This window comes from Chinchilla lanigera, unplaced genomic scaffold (assembly GCF_000276665.1).
Source record: "Chinchilla lanigera isolate Chin_1 unplaced genomic scaffold, ChiLan1.0 scaffold00026, whole genome shotgun sequence".
NCBI classification, from domain to species: Eukaryota; Metazoa; Chordata; class Mammalia; order Rodentia; family Chinchillidae; genus Chinchilla; species Chinchilla lanigera.
This window is the reverse complement of record NW_004955427.1, coordinates 19,935,945-19,957,746: the sequence shown is the minus strand read 5'-3', so window position 1 is coordinate 19,957,746 and position 21,802 is coordinate 19,935,945. Positions and strand designations below refer to the sequence as shown.

General features: G+C 39.7%; 1 protein-coding gene and 1 long non-coding RNA gene across 3 annotated transcripts in view; one reads left to right on the top strand and one right to left on the bottom strand.

Moving 5' to 3' along the window:
• Nucleotides 1-4,924, top strand: part of Fstl1 (follistatin-like 1) — a 51,010-nt gene extending 46,086 nt beyond the window's left edge. Inside the window, exon 11 of the mRNA XM_005386465.2 lies at nt 2,189-4,924. Within this exon, the coding sequence (XP_005386522.1) occupies nt 2,189-2,233 (45 nt within the window). The 3' untranslated portion in view covers nt 2,234-4,924. The remainder of the gene's footprint in view (nt 1-2,188) is intronic.
• A 231-nt stretch (nt 4,925-5,155) lies between these two features.
• On the bottom strand, nt 5,156-21,588 carry LOC102024032. 2 transcript variants are annotated; one of them, XR_001234392.1, is made up of 3 exons: nt 21,338-21,588; nt 21,140-21,253; nt 5,156-5,433 (listed from the first exon to the last, which is right to left on the bottom strand). It is a non-coding gene; the product is annotated as an uncharacterized LOC102024032 (long non-coding RNA). The 2 variants fall into 2 exon arrangements; XR_261282.1 differs by having other exon boundaries at nt 21,140-21,588.
• Between the last annotated feature and the right edge of the window lie 214 nt (nt 21,589-21,802).

The following is a 21,802-nucleotide window of genomic DNA, read 5'->3' as shown; positions in this document are numbered from 1 at the left end:
TTATGTAATGTCCACACGATCTTAGACTACACATGATATATTTGTACACCAGGTCTGGTAATAAAAGCTTTCTCCTCAACATATAGGTTTTTAGGGAATTTAATGATCATAAGAGCTGCTAAGCTAATAAGGTGAAATATTTGATAATTATTATTAGTGTTCGTATTTGTTGATCATTCTTTATATGCATTTTGTCATCACTGGTCCTGTAGAAATCTCCATTCTTTAAGCAGAAGCTTCTAGTCTTGCTTTTCCCAATTTCATCAGTCTTGAGTGTCCAAATGAGGATCACCCCATCAAAGGGGAGGGGAGTAAAACTTCCTAGGAATTCTTTTCATTGAGGGTGGAGAAATTATAGTGTAGCGACAGTGAGTAGTAAAGGCCGATAGTTAATATTTTTGGGTTTATCTGTCTTATGGGAGTTCATTCAGAAGCAGGCACTGAGACAGGGGACTCGAGTAGAGATAGTTTATTTGGGAGCCAATCCCAGGAAACAGCAGGAAAGAAATAGGGAAGTGTGTCCAGGAAGGAAGCAACGAAGAGCATGTTAGGGCACAGTAGCAGCATGGGCACACGGAGTGTAATCCTGTGGAGAATTCTAGAACAGAGTTACTGCGCTCAAGGTGGGAGGGAGCTGGGGGATCTCCATGAAGCCTCCATCAGTGACTGAGGGTTGCTACCAGGAGATGTTAACTCCCTGGTATTTCTGGCCATCAGCATGTGTGGACAGCATGGGTCCTCAATGCCAGAGAAAACACTTCAGATGGCAGTAAGAAAGCCAGTGTTCACCAAACTATACCAGTCACGTCTGCTAGAGTACCAGCCACTGTTGTCAGTGTTTTTCCTTTTTTTAAAACTGATGTATAATTCACAGACTATAAAATTTACCCTTTTAATGTATTCAATTCAGTGGTTTTCAGTATATGGTAAAAGTGGTATAAGCCGGGCATGGTGGTGCACATCTGTAATCACAGCCCTTGGGAAGTTGAGGCAGGAGGATCACCATCAGTTCAAGGGCAGCCTGAACTACATATAGCAAGATCCTATCTCCAACAGCAACAAAAAGTGTCAGCTATCACCACTCATTCCAGAACATTTCCAGCATTCCACAGAGAAACAGCATTAGAAGTCACTTCCTTCTGGCCCTGGCAACCACTAATCTACTTTCTATATTTATATATTTGCCTATTCTAAACATTTGATGTAAATGGAATCATACGATATATATGGCCTTTTCTGCCTGGCTTTCTGCACTGAGCACAGTGTTTTCCAGGTTCATCCTTTAACATGAATCAGTACTTCCTTTTTTTTTTTTTTTTCTGGTACCGGGAATTGAACTCATGACCTTGCGCTTGCCAGGCAGGAGTTTTTGCCACTGAGCTAAACCCCCAGCCCAAGTACTTCCTCCCTGTGGCTCAAAAACATTTCATGGCATGGATGTAGCACACTTTATGTACCCATTCATCATTCAGTAGATATTGAGTTTGTTTCAATTTCTTGACTGCAAGGAATAATGCCTCTATTCCTAGGAATGGGACTGCAGGGTCAGGTGGTAACTCCGTGCTTAAGTTCACATTCTTGCCAACATTTGTCATTGTTACTTTATTCTAGTTGTTCTAATTGATGTGAAGCAGAATTTCTTTGAGGTTTTGATTTATATTTGCCTAATGATTGATGGGTTTGGACATCTTTTCTTGGCCATTTTTGTATCTTTTTGGGAGGACTGTGCCAGGCACTGCTGTAACAGTTGTCCTCATTACCGCCGATTGCAGTTGAAGACATTGACACACAGGCGGTTTCGCAACATGCCCAAAGTTACCAAGAAAGTAGCACAGCCAAGTTCACACTGAAGCAGTCTGCCTATGGAACCCACTGGTCTTAATTCTCTGGGTCTTGTTCGAAACACAACATCTTGTATACATTTGATATCTTTTTCTTTGTCCTTGAAATGGAAATCATAGTATCTGATCAGTTTGTTTCATAAGAGTTCAGATGGGATCACTTCTTAATTTAGTAAACAGCCCCTGTGTCACCCTGTCATGAAAAGGACGTGTTCCTTGCCCTCTCGTTCAGCATCCACAGAGGAGCTGGAGAAGTAAACAACTAAAATTCTGCATAAACATGCGCCTGCCGGTGCATTGTATTGTTAAATATTTTCATGATGATTATTTTCTTTTGCATCTCAAAGGAAACAGCTGAAAAGACCAAGAGGGCGAGCACCAAAGAAGTCTAAGAGGCTTGTAGGAAGAGTGTCTGGAGCGCAGCACCTTCTCTTCTACTTCAGCGCAGAGTCCAGTATACCAAGTGTCTGCTACAATCACCAAATCACCAGTATTTGCTTGTATAGCAACAAATTTTACTTTATTTGTTTTGCAATAAAGGAAATGGGAGTAGCTGGCTAGGAAGGCATGGGCCATAGCCTTCATTTCTAGGAGAGCTTTGAGAGAAACTGTAAATGGTGCTCTGGGGCTGGAGGCAAGTAAGGAGACTGCATCGGGTTGGGAGAGGGCAGACCCAGAGCTGAAGCCCCTCTGAAGTTGCGGCAACTGTGAGCAGCTGCAGGGAGCAAATGCAACACCAGAGAGGACGGGGCAGGCAGTCCCTGGAGGAGGGAGGGAAGGGCACAGACCCAGATCTGAAGCCTCTCTGAGGTCACAGACCACATTCTGCTTCTGATCCTTGTTGTCACTGCTGTCAGCATGACAGATGTCCTGCATTTTGCTTCTCCTCTTGGTCCCGGCCACTCCTCTAGACACACAGCCATCCTGCTAGTGACCCACATCCCTCATACTTGGATGGAGTTTACAGGAGGGTGTGCCCAAATGATGCAGATACTTGGATATTTTGAGCCCTATAGAGACCTAACCAAACTTTTAAACTATGTTTTACCAAAGGTGCTACTTCTCTGTAAAACACTTTTTTCTTTTTTGGTAAGTTGACTTCATTTTTCAATTATTATCATTGTACTTCTGTTGTTTTATATTTTATTTTCTTGACTAGGTATTAAGCTTTTATAATTACTTTTTCAGTAGTTCTACCATTTCTGAGGTGGAAGGAATTCAGAGTTCTTCCTAGTACAGGGACCTCTATAATCCAGACACCCTTGAGCCTCCCACAGCCTAGACTAGATGCAGCCCGAAGTTGGCCCCTTGGTTTCCAGCAAGTCGGCTCTGTGCCTAGGGGGCAGAGAGGCCTTGGACAGAAGCCAGGGGAAGAGGAAGCATCTTCATATAAAACTTCCAATATCTCAGAAGTTAATTTGTGCTCATTTACTCTGAGAAGACCAGGCAAATCACTATTCCAAAGGATGGAAGTTTAGCATATCCCAGCCTAGGAACATGATCATTGATCTACCAGTAAGATGAGCAGAGTGCTTTTGACCTATTTCCTCCTATTTCTGGGCCCCAGTTTCCTAACTGAGTAGTTAAGAATGCATTAAGCTTCTGATTTGATAAATTATAAAGTTTGTGATTCTGGCAGTTGTCCAAAGACAACAGGTTCCTGTGATTCTCCTCCTTCTCCTTAGGGTAAATGAAACTTTATTATAACAAGAAAAGAGATATAGCTGAAAAACAAGATAGCCAAGTTTGACCTCATTGTGCATGAACCTTGCAGTTTGTGCTGGTATTTGCCCTTCCTTGGAAAGCCGGCCCAAGAGAGGGTGAAAGAACCATCCCAAGCATGTCTTCAACCATGCATGTCGTGTACAACTCTTGTTGGAGTCAGAAGACCTTTCCCTTTAGAGTTGAGGCCAGAAGGTGGTTTTGGATTCAAGAGGGGTGAACAATGGAGACTGAGTCTTAAAACTGAGCTGTGGAGAAGTCAGTTTTTTGCAGTTACACATGTGTCTTTTGGCTCCTGGTTAGTAAACCTCATTACCATTGTTTCTGATACATTTGGCATAACAAAGATCAAAAACTTGATCTCATTTGGAAAAATCAAGATATAGATCCTCAGAGAGAAAGTATTTAGATGGTGCTGCACGGGCAACAGAGAAATTTATGCCAGAAAAGGAATTCCTTCTAGTTTTCCTGGTTCTCATTTGAAAGGAGAAAACTCCAGTTCACTCAGCTAGAATTCTGAGCTTTTATGTGTCATCCCATTTTTAAGAAGCTCTCTTTGAACTCCATGTGTGCAGTGTGAAATGCAATTCCCTGTCCAAGTGCCTTGGAGAACCCACAGCAGCACGCCTTAATCAAAGGAAGTTTTGCCAGCTCTTGGACACCATGGGAGAGGGTAAAAGTACCAGTTTGTTTAAAGCAAGAAGCCACAGTGTCTCTTCACTGGCCACATTTAGAATAGCAAATGCCATCCAAGACTGTGCCCCACCCTGCAACACTGAATTCCCAAGAGCAAAGCCACATTCCTCTTGAGTCTGCTGCTTTTGTGTAAATAGGGCAGCTGTTGCCTGCACCATAGGATCAAGTGATCTGAGGGCCATTCATGGAAAGCTGCTAAACAGCCTAGCTTGGGAAGTCTTGCATAGAGCTTTGCATGGGGCAAACAGGTAGGATTAAATCAAGTTCAGTTCCTTTAGCCTTTGAAAAGCGTGTAGGACATAGACTGCAAGCTTCCTAGGCTTTCTCTGTGTGTATGGTTTTATAAACATTACAGTATCTGTTCAGATCCAAGGTCCATGGAAACCCTCCCACGTGCCATGACTCTGGATACCATCACTGTTTTTGAAAAACAGGGCTCTTCCACCTGCTAATAAGCGCATCTGAACCAGTCTGAATGTCTTTCCATCTATGGTTTAAATAGTCAAACTTCAGGAAACAATTTGAACAGGTTTCCCTGACCTTTGTGTTTGAGAAAATGTATTTGTATTTAGTATGCTTCCATATTGCATTTAACTTGTTTTTGTAACTCCTGATTTTTTTTGGTTACTATTGATAAATAAACAAAATAAAATAAAATAAAATAAGACATTTATTTGTTTCCTTCCCTACTTCCAACTAAGACAAAATAAATGTAAGACCATTAAATATTTACCTCACAAAGTAGACTTGAGTTTCAGGAGCCTTAAGAGGGGCTGAAAAGTTTCTCCTAGAATCAGTTTAAAGAATCATAGATGGTGATTCTAGGGCAGGACATGATGAGAAGTTAGGAAATGTCTCGGTCCATTCAGGCTGCTATAATAAAATAGCCCACACTGTGTAGTTAGTAAACAATTTACTCCTCACAGACTAAAGGTTATGAAGTCTACAATCAAGGCACCAGCAGACTTGGTGTCTGCCAGTGGTTGCTCTTTGTTTTCAAGATGGTGACTTCTTATGGCATTGTCACTTGGCAAAAGACCTGAGCAAGCTTCCACAGGACTCTTTAATAAGAACACTCATCCCACTTGTGATGGAGCTCTTATGACCTAGTCAACTCCCTGAAGCTTCACCTCTTCACCGTGTTGCATTGGGCATTAGGTCTCAACCTGTGAAACTGGGAGTGGTAGAACACATTCAGAACACAGCAAAGAGCATTCCTAAATTGAGAGGTTAAACCAAAATGATTCCTAGAACCCCCATGGGTCTTATTGGACTGTATTGGCACCAGTGAAGTAAGCTACAGGTGAGCTATGTGAGGAATCCAGATATATTTACAAAGGTGACACAGTAAACATGGAATCATTGCCAGAAATGGCACTTTTCCTTGATACACATGTCCCATCGGGACAAGCATTTCCAAGTGGACTGAAGGCCGGTTGGTTATGGCAAGCGCAAGGTCATGAGTTCGATCCCCAGTACCAGAAAAAAACAAAAAACAAACAAAAAAAATAGGAGTGGAGACAGTGGACATCCTTATCTTGCTGCTGATTTTAGAGTGAAAGCTTTCAGTCTTTGTCCATTTAGTATGATGTTGGCTATTGGTTTGTCATAGATGGCTTTTATCAGATTAAGGTAAAGACTATCCTGATTTTCTATAGAGTTTTTATCATGAATGAGTGTTGGACTTTGTCAAAAGTTTTTTATGCATCTATTGAGATGATCATGTGATTTTAATCTTTGGTTCCATTGATATGATGTATTATATTTATTAATTTGCTTATGTTGAACCATCCTTGCATTCCTGGGATGAATCCTACTTGGTCATATAGGAGGCTTTTGGCTTGTGTCTGTCCCAAGATCCTATCTTTCCAGTTCATTTAGAGTGAAATGTTGATATGTGTTTGGCTTAGTCCCAAGTCCTCTGGTGCTGGGGTGTGGTGAGGTTATTACCCCAGAGCTTCCCAGTATTTTTACAGAAGTGAGAACTGATTACAACAAATATGGCATCCTAGCTAAAGTAGTATAATTAGCACTAATAATAGTATCAAGTACAAATTAGAAACTGAAAAACTGTGGTAATTATTAATTTTAACCATAGAAACAAAATCTATCATTACATAACATAACTGATCATGAATTGGGAGCTCATATGCAAAGTGTTCCTCCTTGGTAGAGTAGTTTTACCCTGTAGTGTGGAAATTTAAGAAGGATAGTAGATAGAACAAAGTTAACTGAAAAGAAATAAAACAGAAGCCAGGCTGTAGAATAAAGGATGATCACACAAGCTTTGGGAAAGTAGAGAAAAAGACAAAAGAGAAAGAATGAAGGAGTAAGCAAGGGATTATTGAAGTTGACCAGAAAAATTAGACAGACTATTCACTCATATAAAAATATGATTAAGTCTAAAGAGGTAAACTGAGGAAAGGGGGAAAGAAGATGAATAGATTAGAGTAAAAATATAGGTAAAAGAAAACAGAAAAGGAAAAGGAACAGGAAACAAAACAGCAGAAAAAGAAGAAAAATAAAATAAAATTCTTCTGATGTCCACCAAGAGTCCATAACTACTGGATAATACTGCCAAGCCTGCAGTAGAGTTTGTGCTGGATTTGAGGCTGATCTTGGCCTCCACATGTGGGTGGTCTGGGGCCAGAGTCTTCCACCAGTACTTTCTGTATGTCCCTTACCGGCCTTCCACTCTTTACCCTGTTTTTCTTGGTGGAGTCTCTCCTAGCTGCTATGCTGTTTTCAGACAGACGGGGGCTGTTTCCAGCCCCATGCACCTTTAGCTCCTGGTCCTTGCTCAGCCTTCTGTGTTCCTCCATTTGTTACATAGTGGGGAGGGATGCTTTGATATAGTCTGATCCTCTGCTCCTGCTGTTGCAGTCTAAGCCTTCTCAGTCCCAATTCTTACTCCTCTCCAGAGGTGGGGTGCTAACTTCCCATTCATCCCTTTACTTGTTCTGTTGCCACCATCACCCACCTCTGTTGTAGCCTGTAACTTCCTCAGGCAAGCTGTGGGGTGTTGTGGGGTGCCTTTCTGCTCCTGCCCCCCAGCAATGTGGGGACAGCCTGGGGCTGCACAGTCCTGAGGTGCAGGGCTGTTTAATTCCCCTCTGCCTCTCTAACCACAGGTCATGGGGTATGGGTTAGCTGTTCCATTTACTACACACTCCTGTAGTCTTTAATCTTGTTCTTGGCAGTTCCAGTTAGTGTTCTAGTGCACAAAATGAATGGGAAGAAAAGGAAAAGAAAAGAAGTAAGAGGGAAAAAAAGGAAAGAAGAAAAGGAGGGCTGGGGATTTAGCTCAGCGGCAAAAGCGCCTGCCTGGCATGCGCAAGGTCATGAGTTCGGTTCCCGGTTCCAAAAAAAAAAAAAAAAAAAAAAAAAAAAAGGAAAACTGACTGATCGTCAGGCAGAGAGCTGTTCATGTTGGCAGAATTTACTGCTGGGCTGTAGTGTCTTCTGTTTGCAGGAAGGCAGAAGAGGCAGGGGATCTTACATCCTAAGTCTATCTTGTATGGCTTGATTTAGCCACATTATTTTAGTATATCCTTTCTTCTTCTCCTCCTCCTCCTCCTCTCCCTCCTTTTCCTCCAAGGTTCCAAGTATGGTGGGCAATCATCCCAGGTGGCCTGGCTGGCCATTTTATGAAGTTCATTATCTATGTTTTGCTTGCTCTATTAGTCTGTTATGTCAGATTGATTTTAGTTTCATGGTATATGTCCCTCTCCTTTCTTCCACGTACCTGTGTTTTAGTTGAATTTCTCTGAGTAGCTGTGAATGAGGCTCTGCTATTCAGCCATATTGTCTCCTCAATCATTTGTTTTTTAACCTTGCTTCTGTTTACATGATTTATTACACTTATTGATTTATGTATGTTGAACCATCTTTTCATCCCTGGGATGAAAGCTACTTAATCATGATGTGTGATCTTTTGATGATATGCTACGTTCCATTTGCTAATATCTTGGTGAGCATTTTGTACATATGTTCATTAAAGAGATTGGCCTATAGTTTTCTTTTTTAGTTGGATCTTTATGCAGTTTGGGAATCCGGGTGATGCTGGCTTACACAAATGAATTTAGGAGCACTCCATCCCTTTCAATTTCTTTGAAGAACTTGACCACTGGTGATATAACATCCTTAAAGGTTTTATAAAATTCAGCAGTGAATCCATCAAGTTCTGGGATTTGTTAAGTTGATAGAGTCTTCATTACCATGTAGATTTCATTATTTGTTATTGGATTATTCAGCATCTTTGTGTCTCCTTCCATTAGTTTTGATAATTGGTATAAGTCTAGAAATCTGTCCATTTCTTCAAAATTTGCCAATCTATTGCAATATTATTTTTCAAAGTAGTTAGTATCTTCTAAATTCTGGCAGTGTCTGCTATTATTTCACTTTTTCATTTCCAGTTGCATTGATAAAGTCTTTTCTGTCTTCCTTTTGGTAAGTCTGGCTAAGGACTTTTCTATTTTGTGTATTTTTTTTTTTTTTTTGAAGAACCAATTCTTCATTTCATTGATTTTTTTCCATTTTTAGTATCAATTTCATTGATTTTTCCTCTAATCTTTAAATAATAACACCTTGGTTCATGGACACTTCTGTTTGCAAATGATTCAGTTCATGAACTGAAGCATTCAGTAAAATTTTGCTTCCATTCACAAACTCCACATTGGGTGATGATCATGACCACAGCCATCTTCCCTATATGAACACAAACACGGCCATTTTTCCTACTCTATCACAGGACTGTAGCTTCTTCTAGTTGGGATCTTGGTCACAGACCTGTACACACTTGCTGTGAAACTTTTTTGTGTGGTTTTTAGTATATATAGGACTGTACAGTATTATTCAATCCAGCATGGCTCCAAAGAAAGTGCAGAGCAAGCATGGTGGTAAAAAGAAAGTGCAGAGTGGTAGTGAAGGTGAGAAGAAATGTGCAGAGCAGTAATGAAGGTAACAAGTAAGTGCAGAGCAAGAATGACAAGAAGGCTTGAAGAAAATAACCATTGAATATAGAAATAAATTATAGAAAAGCATGAGTGTGGTATTTATGTGACTACTCTGGCCTTGGAGTACAAGATGGCAAAGTCAACAATATTGACTATTTTGAAGAGTACAGATGTCATCAAAGGAGCTGATTTGGCAAAAGAAGTAATGATGTTAACCAAGCAGGGGACAGAGGAAGTGGTGGAAAAACTTACTAGTGTGGTTGAATGACGAACAGTTGGCAGGTGATAGTGTTAATGATCTGTTTTAAAAAAACAGGAAATTGTGCAGTGATTCACTGCAAGAAAAGTCCTCTACAAGTGCAACAAGTGATAAATTTAAAGCCAGTAAAGGGTGATTTGATAAATTTCACAAAAGAAGTGGCATCTACAGTGTGATAAGACATGGTGAGACTCAGTTCTGACAAGGCTGCTGCAGGCAAGAAAGAATTTCTAGAATTCATGAAGGCAGAAGTAATGTTCAACTGTGATGAAACAGTACTTTTCTGGACGACGTCAGACAGAACTTATGCTACTGCGGGGGCACAAGCACATGAAGGACAGATTGACCTTTTTGCTGTGTGCAAATGCAAGCGCCAATCTGAAGATTAAGCCTCTACTGGTGTACCAGTCCCAGACCCCTTGTACATTCAAGGAACACAGTGTGAACAAGGCCAAATTGCTTGTCATGTGGAGGGCCAGTGCAAAAGCTTAGTCACAAATTAATTGTTCATGGGATTGCTGCATGAAGTGTTCATACTGACTGTTAAAAAACACCTTTCTGACAACCAACTGCCTCAAAGTTTCCTTCTTTGAGTAGGCACACCCTCTAGCCTTGTTAGGTGATATGGACACTGAGTATGACTTCATAAAGGTCAAGTTCCTTCCCCCAACATGACGCCTCTTCTGCAGCCCACAGACTAGTAGGTGTCCAAGAAGCTGTACACAAGCACACTTTTCAGCAGGTCTTTTAATGTCACTGAAGAGATGTCCTTGACACTGAATAAGTTCTGGAAGAAACTTCAATGTCCTCTGCCACATCAACCTCACTGACAAGCCTGAGAAATGTCATGTGCTGGACCTTAAACTCAGCCTAGAGAAACTGTGGCCAAGATATGTCACTGAACATGACTTTGAAGGGTCTGATGCACATGTAGTGGAGAAGATTGTGTCCATGGGCCAGAGTATGGGTCTGAACATCAATGGTGCAGACACAGAAGAGCTTGTTGAGGACCGTAAGGAGGAGCCGATGATGGAAGAACTTGCTCAACTCCAGAGTGAGTGGAAGAAGGTGCTTGTTAAGGAGCATTCCACTGAGGAAGAGAAAGATAGGGAGGAGTTTAGCAATAACGTGATAAAATCTATTGTGGAAAAATAGAATGAGTGTCAGGATTTCTTTGAGAAGCACCACCTTAATACAACTATAATGAACAGAACTCTCACATTTCTGGAAGGTTATGCAGCACAGGAGGAAACAAGTAACAGTAAATATTTTTCACCAATACTGTGTTGATCCTGCAGCTAAGAAACGAAGAAACCCCTGACAGACATTTCCTTGATGTCCTTGTGGAAAGGACCTCTCCCTCTAAACAATAACCTATTCCCCCACCTTCCTGCCCTCCACACCAGAAGTCACCTCAAGCAAGGTTAATGTTCTCCAGTAGTGTACTGTACTGTATTCTGGGTTTTTGTGATTAAAAAAAAAAATACATATCATTCAGAACAGATTAACCTTATTTAACCCTATGGAAGAATTTGATTCAGTTTGGCACCAAAATCAGTTTGTCATCATGTTCATGGGGGTCAGAATGGATTCACCTCATTTACCTTGAACCTTATGGGAAAATTTGATTCAGTGCACAACCAATTCAATTCATGACCAGAGTCAGGGGATGAATTAAGTCCATGAACTGAGGTACCACTCCTTAATTTCCATTTTGGCCTGGATTGTTGTTGTTTCTCAAGTACCTTAAGATTCCTCCTAAGGTTATGTATCTGACTTGCTCTGTTTTTCTACTTCTTGCAATGAACTTTCCTCTAGACTAGGGTTCTAGAGGTTTTGGTGAGTTGTACCAGCGTTGTCATTCATTTCCAGAAATTTTTAAATGTCTTCTTTGATATCTTCTGTGATCCATTCATTGTTTAGTGCTGTTAACTTTCCAGATGTTTTTGCCTTTTCCAAAGCTTCTTCTGTCATTGATTTCTATTTTCATTGCACAGTGGTCTGATAGTACAAGTGGGGTAGTTTAAATTATTTTGTATTTACTTAAACAGGCTTCGTGGACCAGTATTTGAGCCATTTTGGAAAAAGTACCATGTGCTGCAGAAAAGAATATGTACTCTGTTGCAGTGTGGTGCAATATTCTGTAGATAGCTATTCAGTCCATATGTTCAAGGATGTGGTTCAGCTCTGATATTTCTTTTTTGATTTTTTTTTTTAGTTGATCTGTCTCTTTGTGAAAGTGAGTTGTTGAGACCCCTTTATATGATTGTGTTAGTGTTTATTTGTTATTTTATGCTCAGCCATACTCATTTTATGAAGATAGGTACTGCAGTATTCACTGCATAAATATTTATCAATGATATCTCTCCTTATTGGATTGCTCCCTTAAGTAGAATGTAGTGAACTTCTTTGTCTCTTCTAATCAATTTTAGCTTCAAGTTTATCCTGTCTGAAATTAAAATTGCTATCCCTGCTAGTTTTCAAGGTGTACGAAATATTTTTCCATCCTTTTGATAATTTACCATTGTGTTCTCAATTTCAGACAATCTGTCATTGCACTGGTCATTTCTGCAATTCTATAGTTCTTTTTAGTTTTGCCTGACATTTTTGAGGATTCTATATCCTTGCTGAATCCATCATTCATGTTTTGAACATCTCAGTCAGGTCATCTGATTTTTTATTAATTTCTCCTGAATTCACTTGAGGCATACTGAATGACAATGCTTTAAATTTTTTTTACTTATTTCCTCTTTGACCTAATCGAGTTTCTTCATCCCTTCTATATGGTTTTTGTAGAGTTCCCCCACCTGGCATTTGCTTTCCTCTCTGCTTGTGCCCCCTTGCTCTGTCTTAGGAGAGTTGGGAAACACTGGGGCTCTTCTGTTGCTTTGATTCCCCATGATCCTCTGTGTGTGTACACCATTTTTTATTGATTTTGATTCCCTGGAACTCGGGATACTGGCATAGAGAGAAAACCAGTTGTTATCTACTATTATATTACCTTGGCTATTAATGGGAGCATTACCATTTGTGCACATTTAGCAAATATATTGTGTCTCTACCATGTTCCAGTAAGTTCAGTGGCATCAATTAGTAAGTTCCGTGGCATCAATTGCATCAAATAACAAGTAGGTATTGCCAAAGTCTTGGAGCTACTCCTGGACATCCCTTAACCAGTACTAAGAGGCAAACAGACCACCCATATGTTAGCCTATAATACTGCAGACCCCTAGATTCTGCTGAGTGTAAGCAGCTGTGCTAGAGATGAAAAACACCAGTAGAATACCTTCTTCTTTGGGACCACTCCTGATTATTTCACTCTCCAAGCCTGGCCTCCCTCAACAGAATACAGGCCCTGTGAACATCTTGTTCTGATCCTGGGTCTTCCACATGTTCCCAGGAGATCTCTACTTAGCTCACCCCTATCCAAGATTATGATCCAAAGATTCTCTCCCCTGGTCTCTGTGGTAGAGTAGCACTTGAGTGCTGAAGGAAACTCTCCTCTTGGATTTTGGACTCTACTTCAGTCCCTGACTCCACCTGTGTGAGTTGGTTGTCATTTCTGTTGCCCTGTGCTGAGGAGCAGACCTTGGTGTGCATTTATCCCTTCAATCCTGGGATTCCTCCCTATACAGGGCACACAGCTCAGGCCCAGGTATGTGGTGTGGGCCCCAGTGTACAATGGGGTTGGGGTGGTCATCCAGAGGGTTAGGGTTTCTTCCCTCGTTGCTTTATTTTTAATTTATTATTCCTTTTGTGAGACTGAGTGATTTCTATGAGTCATTGATTCTTGTCCTTTTCTTGCATTTCTTTTGCTTATTTTCCTGTGGATTTTTCTTATTGTTTCTGTCATGTTAGCTTTTTTCTTTTCTTTTCTTTTCTTTTCTTTTTTTATTTTTTCTTTTTTTATTTTTTATTTTTCTCCTGTACCGGGAACCAAACTCACGACCTTGTGCTTGCCAGGCAGGCGCTTTTGCTGCTGAGCTAAATCCCCAGCCCCGTTAGCTTTTTTCTTATTAGTTTGTAATAATTCTTCATGTATAACACTTAGTTTTCTCCTTTTTAAATTTTATTTATAGACTTGTCAAAACTTCATTATTTATATAAACTAATTTATCTTTTCATTTCTGTCTTTAAAACAAGGCAACATCAAAATCTGTGCCATTATTGAAACCTAAAGGCAGAATTTTGAAATCCTCAAAAGCAGAGTTGGGCACAGTGGTACATGCCTGTAATCCCAGTTATCGGAGAGGCTGAGGCCAGAGGATCACAAGTTTTAGCCCAGCCTGAGCAACTTGGTGAAATCTTGTCTCAAAAACTAAAAATAGCTGGGGATATAGCTTAGCATAAAGGCCTTGTAATCCTCAGGAATGCAAAAAACAAGCAAAGTATCACCCAAGGTGAGGACAGAGTATAGCATGTTACAGTCATTGCCAAAGTTAAATAAGCTAAATCTAGGTTGTAATCCAAGGGCTAGTATTCAGTTTGTAAGGATACACCACAGATGGGATCCAAACTGGAGCACAGTTCCATGACTAGGTAAAAGTGATTTCGAGTTCTTTTGCAAGGGAAAAGTAGAGACTGGGAGCATTACCAGTTGTGCACATTTATCAAATATATTGTGTCTCTATCATGTTTCAGGCATTTTCTAAGTATTTATTCTAAGTGCTTGGACTTATCAGTGTACAGTGAAAAGAGATAATGATCTCTGCCTCATGAAACTCATATTCCAGCAGGGAGAGACAGATAATAGTCATAATAAATAGGTCAAGTTGATGCTATGTTGGAAAGTAAGGAATATATATATATATATATATATATATATATATATATATATATATATATATATATAAAACAAGATAAGGGAGACTGGGAGAATGTGAGATTAGAGAGGGTCTCATTGGGAGTGGAACTTTACACAGGGTAGTCAGGACGGGCCTCACTGAGAAAATCAACAGGGACCTGAAGCTAAGGAATTAGATAGGTGATGACCACTTAGAAATCAGTGCAGGAATATATTTGAATTGGCTGAAGTGGAGAGGGAGTAGCTGATACAAACACAAAGTATTACAAGCAGGGTAAAGGATTGAGAAGGGAGGAATGTATATCTTGTGGTCCTAAAAGGCAGTGTAGAAACTGGTTTTTATTCTGAGTGAAGTAAGAAAACTTTACAGGTTACTATATGAAAATATATGCAGGAAGCTGTAGGTGAATTGCATTCTGCGTGTGTTCCTAATTCTCAAATATTCCTTTGATACCTTTGTGATAACCTGAATTATACCATCGTTTATGCATTGGTACATTCATCTACCTACTAGGGGGATTTTATCAAGATTCTGATACACAGTGAGTGAAACTGACGTTACATACATTGGTAATAGATGAGAGTTTGGAAGTCCAAATAGATGAAGGGAACATATAGAAATGAACAAATGGTTTTTGAGTCCTATGTGTCAGGCACTGGGAAGGGGACTGGGATTACAAATATTACACTAGCTCTTTCTCTAGGGGAAGTAGGTCAGCAGTCTGTGTGATATCTTGTGATCATACTATAACAAAGATAAAGACAAGTGCACATTGTCATGGAAACAAGATCACTGCCATAGAGCCAGCCAGCAGTCATGGGAGAGTTTTCAAAGCTAAAATCTGAACAACAAAAAATTTCCCAACGTCCAATCATAAGGACTAACATGTGCAGAGATTCCAGGATTTAGGAGTTAGTAAGAGCTGAAGAGTCACATCTGAGCTTGAATCCCACTCAGTAACTACTGCATAAATGGGCAAATTAGAGTCTCTGTAATTAAGTCTCCTCATTTTTGTAAAATAGAGTTAATAATTTGTATTTATGTAGTTATGACAATTGTCTTGGGTACTCTTCTCATTGCTGACACAAAATATCCAACACCCAAAGTTAAAGGAGGAAAGCTTTATTACAGCTCTCAGTTTGTAGAGGTTTGAGTGCACAGTTAGCTGGCTCCAAAGTAGGGTGGAGTCAGTAGGCTCCAAAGAGAGGCACAACAGAGAAGAAATACTTCATGGTGGGAAGGAGGCAGCAAAGCAGTGAAGTAGTGCAGTGGCAGCCAGCAGCTTTCCTTATCTTTTATCCCTTCCAGGCTATCCACTTTTTGGGTACTGTCACCCACACCCAGAGTGGGCCTTACCATTATCCACCTCCAGAACTATGCTAAACAAATCAGTGGACAAATTTAATAATCATACATCCTTAATCTCAGCATCATACACCCATGATCCAGTCACCTCCCAAAACTCCCACCCATGAGCACATGAAGTATTAGAGGGATATCTAGACATAAGTCAAAGCAATAATGAGATAAAATATGTTTTAAACTTTTCCTGTACCTGGGATAGCCAGGAGTGATGATACATGCTTTTAAAGCCAACTGCTCAGGAGGCTGAAGCAGAGGACTGCAGGTTCAAGGTCAGCCTGGGCAATGGGAGATCAAGTTTCAAAATAAAAAATAAAAACAGTTGGGAATTTAGCTCGGGGCTCCCTAGGTTCAATTCCCAGTACCACAAAAAAGAAAAGGAAAGATACCTAATGTGTGGGTGCTAAGTATTAGCCTTTATTGTTGTTGTTGCTATTCTTTCCTATAAAATGTAAGTAACAATAATGCAGTGTGGATTAAATAAAATAAACATGTCAATGGTCTGGCATAGGGTGCACACCTGTAATCTCATCACTTAGAAGGCTAAGCCAGGAGGATTGCCATGAGTTTAAGCCCAGCTTGGGCTACATAGTGAGTTTCAGGACATCCTGGACTGCTACACAGTGAGACCCAGTCTCAAAAAACTAAAAAAAGTCCTGATATATAGTGACTGCTCAAGAAAAAAAATATAACTTGCTTTGTGACATGATTGATAGATTTATAAATGGTTGTTTGTTTTTGGTGGGATTTTTTTGTTGTGGGTGATTGGTTTTGTTTTGTTGTTTGTTTGTTTTGCTGTTTGTTATTTTTGGTACTGGGAATTGAACCTAGGAAGTTCATACTGAGCTATTTAATGGCTTATATCTAGATGTCCCCCCAAAATCTCATGAAGTCATATGTGGAGCTTTTCAGAGGTGGCTGCATCTAGAGTGTGTGATGCTGTGATTCAGGATGTGGAGCCAGGATTGATACATGGTGCAATGTTAGGATTAAGGGTGTCCCACCCTGGGTGTGGTAGCCTGGATAAAATATAGGGGAGAAAAAGAGGCCTGCTGTTGTCACTAGCTGTTTCTTCACTACTTTGTTTCTTTGCGGCCTTCTGCCCACCATGGACAGTTTCTCCTCTGTGATGTTTCTCTGCTATGCCACCCTGCCTTGGAGCCTATGAACTGAAACCTCTACAAACTGTGAGGTGCAATAAACCTTTCCCTCTCTAACTTTGGGTCTTGGGTGTTTTGTCTTGGCAACAAGAAAAAAGTAACAAAAACAGCTACATTCCCAAACTTGTTTTTTGTTGTTGTTGTTGTTGTTGTTGTTGTTTTGAGCCAGGATCTTACTAAATCACTAAGTTGCCTAGGCTGGGTTTGAATTTGCAATCCTGTCTCAGCTTCCCAGAATTCTGGAATTATAGGCTTGCACTGCCATGCCCAACCACATGACATTTGTATAGACTATCCTAAGGACAATGAAGTTTAATGGCAGAAGAAAGGCATGCTCAAATTCAGGTTAAGAAAGCAAGCTTTGCCTGAGGTACAAATAGATAAAAAGAAGCAAGACAAATTGTGGAGATTTGTACTAAGACAGTGGTATTGGGAATGAGCAGAAAATTAAGGAGCAGCAATGATGAACCAGCTGTCAGATAGTCATGGAAGATGAGGTGGAAGAAACAATTAAGAATAACTTCAAGATTCTCTTTTTTTTTTTGTCTTTTTGAGGCAGGGTCTTGCTATGCAGTTCAGGCTGGCCTTGACCTCACTTTGTAGCTCAGGCTGGTCTCGAACTCATGATGATCCTCCTGCCTCAGCCTCCCAAGTGCTGGGATTACAACCGTGTGCCACCACACCCAGCCAGACTTCAAAATTCTAGATTGAACAACTTAGTAGATAGTGGTGCCATTTTCTGAAAATGGGAAGAGAACTAAGGAATCCACTTGCACAGGAAGGGAGGAGTGGAACACGATAAATTCACTTTTACGCAGGTTGAGACTGAGTTGGCTTGAGACATCCAAATGGAGCTATTTTCTGAAAAGTTAGATGAGAAGTTTCTGGAAGGGATCTGGCCTAGAGATATAGATATGGGAATAGACAGCATGGGAATAAAACTCCTCTGTGGGAATACAGTGGTGCAGGGAGAAGTATGAAGTAGACAAGAAAAGAAATAAATGCTGAGTGTGTGGGCCCAACATAAAGAAAAGAACTAAAGCAACAACAAATGCTGACAAGGTTCTGAGGGAGAAGGAACTCCTCTACAGTGACGGTGGGAATGTAAGATACTATAACCACTATGGAGATTCCTCAGGAAACTGAAAATACAAATTCTACTTTACCCAAATGAAAGTCATAATACTACAGGAATACATGAATCCATGTTTATAGCAGCACAGTTCACAGCAACTAGATGATGGAAGTGGCTTAAATGCTTCTCAACAGATACATAAATGAAGAAAACATGACATATACCCAATGGAGTACTACTTGGCCATAAAGAAAGATAAATGAGTCAGTTGTAGGAAAATGGCTGGTCCTTAAGATCATAAAGCTGAATGAAATAAATGAGACTCGGAAGGCTAAGTGGTGCATACTTTCTGTCATATAAAATTCCTCAGCATAAATAATTTAAAGAGTAAAATAAAAGAGAGATGGTATTAAACAGAGATGTAGACAGACTCTGTGGACACGGGAAGGAGACCAAGAGAAGTGGGGAGAGGGCACAGTAGTGGGGAAGATGCTAAAATAATTGAGGCGCAATATGTATATGTACCAATTCCCCAAGACTCATTATTATGTATTGCAAACATATCATTAAAATATTTTTAAAATAAAAAATTAAAGTATATTGGAGTGAGTGTGTATGGTACATGTAGGTACTACACCATTTACTGTAAGGGACTAAACATTCATGGATTTTGGTATCCCTGAAGATTCTGGAACCAACCCCACTCAGGTAATGAGGGCCAACTGTATGCATTAAGGTGTAGCAATTACGATCCTACCAAGAGTATTGGGTTAATAACATCCCTTAGTTATTGTAGGCTGATCAGGTCTGCAATCTCCTGAATGAGTATACAGTGAACACTAAATAAAAAGAGGCAAATGAGATGATTTCAGGGCTCCAGGAGGGTCAAAGCCCTCTCACAGAATTCAAGATTCTCTCAGGGCTAAGACCAAGACCTTCTCAGGGTCACCTGTATTTATTTGGTTATCAGAAGAAGGGAGGAGAGTACTCAAGAAGGGCAGAACCCCTCAAGGACTTCTCTAAGTAATGTATTAAATTAATCCACTCAAGAATGAGAGGCCTGAGGCTATAGTCTTTATCCAGTTGAGATCGGATCCAGGTGTCCTTAGCTGTGATTGTATCTTATCCTTTGAGGCTTTCTGGCTTCATCCACCACTACAGGTTTTAGTAGGGATTAGTGACTCACAGAAGTTCACTTACTATGAGTCTGCCATTTCCAAATAAGAAGCCTAGGCCTTGGACAGACTCACAAGTGAACATGGAAAGCCAATTGATTAAGTCCTGCTCAGGTCTGCTTCATAGTGGTCTCCATCACAAGAGTGCCACATTTGTACATAAGTTACATTCCAAAGGAATCAACTGCTATGAATAACTTGAGCAGCAGTTAGATAACAGAAAAGAAGAAAGACTCCTTTGAGAAACCCTGTATGTGTGTATTTTTCTATCCCTCAGGGCATCAATAAAAAACATGCATAGAAAAATGTCACAATGGTCGGATTTATATATGAGAGCTTTGCATGTGAAGAGTCCAGGTGAAAAATGATACCGTGCATCTTATCAAGAAGTGAAAATTGATGAGGAACAATCACCTACATAAAAGATAAGTAAATATAACTTTGCTGGAAATAGGTCAAATAAACTTAGGAAGAAAGAAGAGGAAACGCACCCTCATGATTAGCACTGCAACATGCAGGTCTTATCTGAATTCTTGTAGCCAGATAAGAAATTTACAAAAATTTGAAATATGGCCAGTAAAAAGGATGAATTTGCAGGAAAAATAAGAAACACGAGATTGTAAATGAAATATGATATTTAACCAAGAAACTTGTACAAAATTGTCAAGAAAATGAAATATAATTGAAAGGAAAAGGACTTCACCCTCCTTGTTCCTGGTCTGGTTTTAAACACAAATGTTAGCAGAATTTGTCATTTTTCAAGGAGCTGGGACAATTCAAAACATGTTTGCTCCAAAATTCTTCCACCTGACTTCACATTCAAAGTTGGTGCCAATAAGTTTTATATCTTTATGCCTTTTCTGTCTTTCATAAATATCCTTCTTAATTTCATGTTTCAATATTTCTGAATCAACCTAACTCAAAATAGTCATCTTACTTCCATTGATTCTACACTGAGAGACAAGGTAATGTAGCACTCAATAACCATGTTTCCTAGGTTTAAATCTTGGTTCTGCTCCTACTTCTAACGCTTCTGAAATTCATGGGGCATGATCAAAAAATACAATGAAGGTTAAAAATTTATTACAGTAAAAGACACATTGCCACTTATTATCCTCAAAATACCCCACACACACTTATCCCATCACTCTTCTCATTTTCTGGAGCAGTTCTGGAAGTCCTTTTGCTTGAGTGTGAAGGACAGAGGTTGTGTGGTGCCAAACTCAGTGGATAAAGTGGACAAGAACACCCTGTAACGTTTTTACAAGCTTACCTTCAGTGGGATGGCACTTGGCAACAGTATGTAACATTTTTTATCACTCCTCTCATAGAGATTCTTACAAAGGAGGACTTCCAGAACTGCATTAGAAAGTGACTACAGCTATGAGATAAGTGTGTTTAAAGTGAAAATTAAGGGCAATGTGTCATATTCTAATGCATTCTTAAAACTTAAATAATCACTCTATATTTCAATCATACCTCATGTGGAGCCTCTCTGTGTCTCAGTGCTTCTTTAAAGTGGTATAATAATAGTACCTACCTCGTTCTTTTTTTTTCTTCTTTTTTTTTTTAGTGTTAAATAAGAGTTTCTGGCACATGGAAAGTTCTATGTAAGCATCAAGTGTCATTATAATCACTATTTTCACCTAATATGCATTCTCTTATTTGTCTGAATGACCCTGTGAAAAGGATATACGAACAAAGTTTAAGAAACTTGTCCAAGACTACACAACTAGCAAGAAACAAGAGTTAAGCTTCAAAGGTGGGTCCCTCTCATGCCCACTCTACCTTACCACAACAGTCCTTTATTTTAAAGCTAATTATATCAACATGAATCACTAATGTCTAATTATTTTCCCTTATAATATAATTACTGAACACTATGCCTACTTCATACATTCCTTTATGTAGCCCTAGCAACTGTCCACATCCTCTCATTTTGGCTTCTTTTAAGTAGATAAGTGAATACAATTCAGGAGAGCCTGCTGCAATTCAGTGAAAAGTGATCCTCAGCCCAACTTGGTCTCTTCTCAGAGAGGTCAAGAGACCTTTAGCACACACCTCAAATTTTGACCTAGTGAGAACTTACCTTAAGAATGTAGACATCAGATCTGTGCAATTATACAAATCTCCCTGGTATCTCTTCTTTCTCTGACAGCCTCGATGTATGCTTATCCCAGTGAAATTGTTTCATCATTGGAACCTAATGATTTGAAAAACTGGAGGTTTCCACCAAGTAAATTTCTGGTTCCTAGACAGCTATTGTTTCCTCTTACTGTTCCATTACCTTTTTCTCCTCTCTTTCATAATCCAAGCTTGATTCCTACAAGCCTAACCACCAGGAAAAATATTACCACTCTATAAACTCCAAAAATAAGTAAAGGATGATGTCTTAGTCTGTTTGTGCTGTTATATCAAATATAGACTGGTGGCTCATAAATAACAGAAATTTACTAAACACAGTTATGGACAGAGAGAACTCCAAGACCAAGGTGCTCGCTGGTTTGGTGTCTGCTAAGAGCCCTCTTTCTGGACTGGTTCATAGATGACAGCTTCTCATTGTGACCTCATGAGATAGAAGGGACAAGGGATCTCTCTTGGGCCAACCCATGGGGCATAATGCCAATTTTGTCATAAAGACACATTGTTGTGCATTTATAATACCAGTATATTATTTAGAATATTTCTATTGATGAATTATTAATTTTATGAATTTTATTATTAAAAAATGGTACTTAACAGGAAAAATATC